General features: G+C 50.8%; 1 protein-coding gene across 2 annotated transcripts in view; it reads right to left on the bottom strand.

The window, feature by feature from the left end:
* Nucleotides 1-1,394, bottom strand: part of DDB2 (damage specific DNA binding protein 2) — a 31,084-nt gene extending 29,690 nt beyond the window's left edge. For both annotated transcript variants that reach the window (XM_017529269.2, XM_017529266.2), the window contains exon 1: nt 1,057-1,394. In XM_017529269.2, coding sequence (XP_017384758.1) covers nt 1,057-1,183 — 127 coding nt within the window. In that variant the 5' untranslated portion in view covers nt 1,184-1,394. The remainder of the gene's footprint in view (nt 1-1,056) is intronic.
* Nucleotides 1,395-3,699: the final 2,305 nt, after the last annotated feature.

Here is a 3,699-nt window from a genome sequence, read left to right on the forward strand (position 1 = left end):
CCTGGGTTCAGGCAATTCTCCTGCCTCAGCCTCCTGAGTAGCTGGGATTACAGGCACACGCCACCATGCCCAGCTAATGTTTTGTATTTTTAGTAGAGACGTGGTTTCACCATGTTGACCAGGATGGTCTCGATCTCTTGACCTCGTGATCCACCCGCCTCGGCCTCCCAAAGTGCTGGGATTACAGGCTTGAGTCACCGTGCCCGGCTCAAACAGTAAGTCTTAAGTGAAACTAGATTACGCAGGGTTCCTGACACCCCAGTCACAGAAACACACAAGAATAAAGCACACTGAAGAACTCTTCCCAGCTTGGGCTGCAAAACTCAAGTTGGGACTAGGTCACAATTTTATAAATCACATACAATGCATGATTAAAAAGTTTTTAGGGCGGCATGGCAGAAGTCACCGTTTAAGAAAAGAAGGAATAGAAAAGCCTGGAAATGCTAAGTAGGTTACTTCTGGGGAGGTAAATGAAATTAGAATAGAAATTAAAGCAACAGCTCCAGATCACCAAACTGTATTTGAGGACCGAATCTCTATAGGTCTGACCATTTGACAACCAATTCTTTTCTTCTCGTGGACAAAAACCACTTAACAAGCCCCGACTCCCGTCTTTTGAGTGTCTTGAAACTCCTTATAGCCCCAGTAAACCTCAGAGAATGAGCTGTCTAAGGAGGGAAGAGATTGGGGGCTCTCACAGCTGACCACCTACGACGCGCAGCTAACAAGCGTGACTATGAAATCCAGCGCACAGAGCCAGGAAACGTAGGACTCTCTGAAGCCGTCCTAACCGTGTAAGAACCCTGCTATAAACAAGGAATCTAACAAGTCCGTGTATCTGTTGCTACGGAGCTCGTCTGCTTCCTGTCACCTAGCGGGACAGGTGTTGAAGCCTAAACTCTCTGGTGTCAAAGGACCTGCAGGTAGAATGCACAGCCCGAGGCATCCGTGACCTGGGCCGGCCTAGGGAGCCTCGGAGCACCCATCCCCCGCTGCAGCCTCCTGCGCGAGCACCCCAAAAGGCGGAAATATTCAAGCAGCAGGCACAGGCAGTACCGGAGCCCTTCGCACAGAGCTTCTTGGCCTCGGGCTCCAACTCCCGGGGACTCCTGCTCCTCTTGTTCCTGGGGCGTAATACAATCTCGGAGGTCTTCTGGGTTTCTGGGCGTTTCTTGGGAGCCATCTCGTCCTCCGTGCGAGAGGGTACTGTGCTCTACGCGGAGATCATGGAGGGAGGATTGAGAGGCCTCTGGGGAGAAACAAGGCGGGGACTACAAATCTGCGGGGCCACAGGTAGCCGAGCTAAGTCAACTTCCCGCCAAACATGCCCAAGGCTTGTTCAAACCAGCTTGGAGCTCCGGCCCCACCCGTCTCGGAGACCCGCCCCTTCCTGGAAGGCGGGGGAGCGGGGAGAGGGCGGGGCGGAGGGGCGGGGCCAGCCCTCCCAGGAGGGGCGGGAACTACGCCAGGACCTGTGCCAGCCCGAGTCAGCTGACCTGCCCGGAGCAAAGATGGCCCCCCACTTTATTTATTTATTTATTTTACTTATTTTAGCGACAGGATCTGGCTCTGTCGCCCAGCCTGGAGTGCAGTGGCGCGATCATAGCTCAGTGCAGACTCCACCTCCTAGGCTCAACCGATCCTCCCACCTCAGCCTCCTAAGTAGATGGGACTACTTCGCCACCACGCCCAGCTAATTTCTCTCTCTCTCTCTCTATACACATATATATATACATATATATATATACACACATACGTATATATGTGTATATATATATATACACACACACACACATACATATATGTATGTATATATCCATATATACATACATATATGTATGTGTGTGTGTGTATATATATACATATATATATATATATATATATATTTTTTTTTTTTTTTTTTTAGAAACGAGGTTTCTCTATGTTATCCAGGCCGGTCTTGAACTCCCCGGCTTAAATGATCATCCAGCCTTGGCCTCCCGACACGAACCCTCCTCAGACTCGGCGCTGCTAGGCCTCTACGAGTCTGGGTAGGAGGTCTGGTACCAGCCAACGCCCTGGCTCCCGCCTTACAATTGGTGATGACGCCCGCTCGGGCTTTGGGATTGGCTGGTCCCTACAGTGTGTAGTTGGGGCGTGGCAGCTTTGTAGAGAGCTAGTGCCTTTCCTAAGTTGGAAGCTGGGCTCTATCAGCCGGCCGGTCAGCTCTGCAGTCATATTCTAGAACCTACAGTCCCATGGAATCCAAGCTGCTTCTCTGTGAAGGGAGAATGAGGGAGATTGATTGGAAATCCTTGACTTTTGCCTTTTTTAAATTTCCTTTCCTGGAGACAGAGTCTCTCTCTGTTACCCAGGCTGGAGTACAGTGATGCGATCACAGCTCACTACAGCCTTGACCTCACGCTTCACTGATGCTCCCACCTCAGCCTCCCAAGTAACTGCAGACCTGTGTTCCCAAGCCTGACTAATTTTTTATTTTTATTTTTGTAGAGACAGGGTCTTGCTATGTTTCTCACATTGGTCTGGACCTCCTGGGCTCAAGTTATCCTCAGGCCTCAGCTTCCCAAAGTGCTGGAATTACAGGCATGAGCCACCTTGTCTGGCCCTCACTGCTTTCTTGTTTGTTTGGTGGTTGACTGGTTTTGTTTTGTTTTGAGAGTTTCTCTGTCACCCAGGCTGGAGTGCAGTGGCAGGATCTGGGCTCACTGCAGCCTCGACCTCCTGGGCATTGATCCTCCCATCTCAGCCTCCTAAATAGCTGGGACTATAGGCACACACCACCACACCCGGCTAATTTTTGCATTTTTTCTAGAGACAGGGTCTCCCTATGTTGCCTAGACTGGTCTAGAACCCCTAGTATCCATCCACCTCAGTCTGCCAAAGTGCTGAGATTACAGTTGTGAGCCACCATATCCAGCCTCCTTACTGCTTTTAACTAAGATTTGCCTAACCTGTTGAGTGTCCACCTAGGAGCAGCCTGAGACCGTGATGGGCCAGTGGGACTTAGAACTCCTATGCCCTGGCTTCAGCCAAAGGCCAAGGCATGAAGGTTCAGAGATGAGTCCACGCTGTCCTGCCTAGCCTGAGAAGAGACAGTTTGGATGCACCCTAGTTTCTGCGAAGAGGCGGGGAGGGATTGGGCTTACTCAGATACTGCTGGGCCTTTCCTCTACCCACTAAGCCCCGTGCCTGACGGTTTGTGGGGGGTGGGAGGAGATATACAAAATTCATTAATGGTAGGCCGTCACGTTGGCTCACGCCTGTAATCCTAGCACTTTGGGAGCCCAAGGTAGGTGAATCACTTGAGGCCAGTTGTTCAAGACCAGCTTGGCCAACATGGTGAAACCCCATCTCTACTAAAAATACCACCGGGCACAGTGGCTCATGCCTGTAATCCCAGCACTTTGGGAGCCTGAGGCAGGTGAATCACTTGAGGCCAGGCATTCAAGACCAGCCTGGCCAACATGGTGAAACCCCATCGCTACTAAAAATACCACTGGGCGCAGTGGCTCATGCCTATAATCTCAGCACTTTGGGAAGCTGAAGCAGGCAGATAACTTGAGGTCGGGAGTTTGAGACTAGCCTGACCAACATGGTGAAACCCTGTCTCCACTAAAAATACAAAAATTAGCTGAGGCATGATGGCGTGTGTCTGCAATCCCAGCTGTTCAAGAGGCTGAGGCAGAAGAATCACTTGAA

Source organism: Cebus imitator, unplaced genomic scaffold (assembly GCF_001604975.1).
Source record: "Cebus imitator isolate Cc_AM_T3 unplaced genomic scaffold, Cebus_imitator-1.0 Scaffold58, whole genome shotgun sequence".
Classification (NCBI taxonomy): domain Eukaryota; kingdom Metazoa; phylum Chordata; class Mammalia; order Primates; family Cebidae; genus Cebus; species Cebus imitator.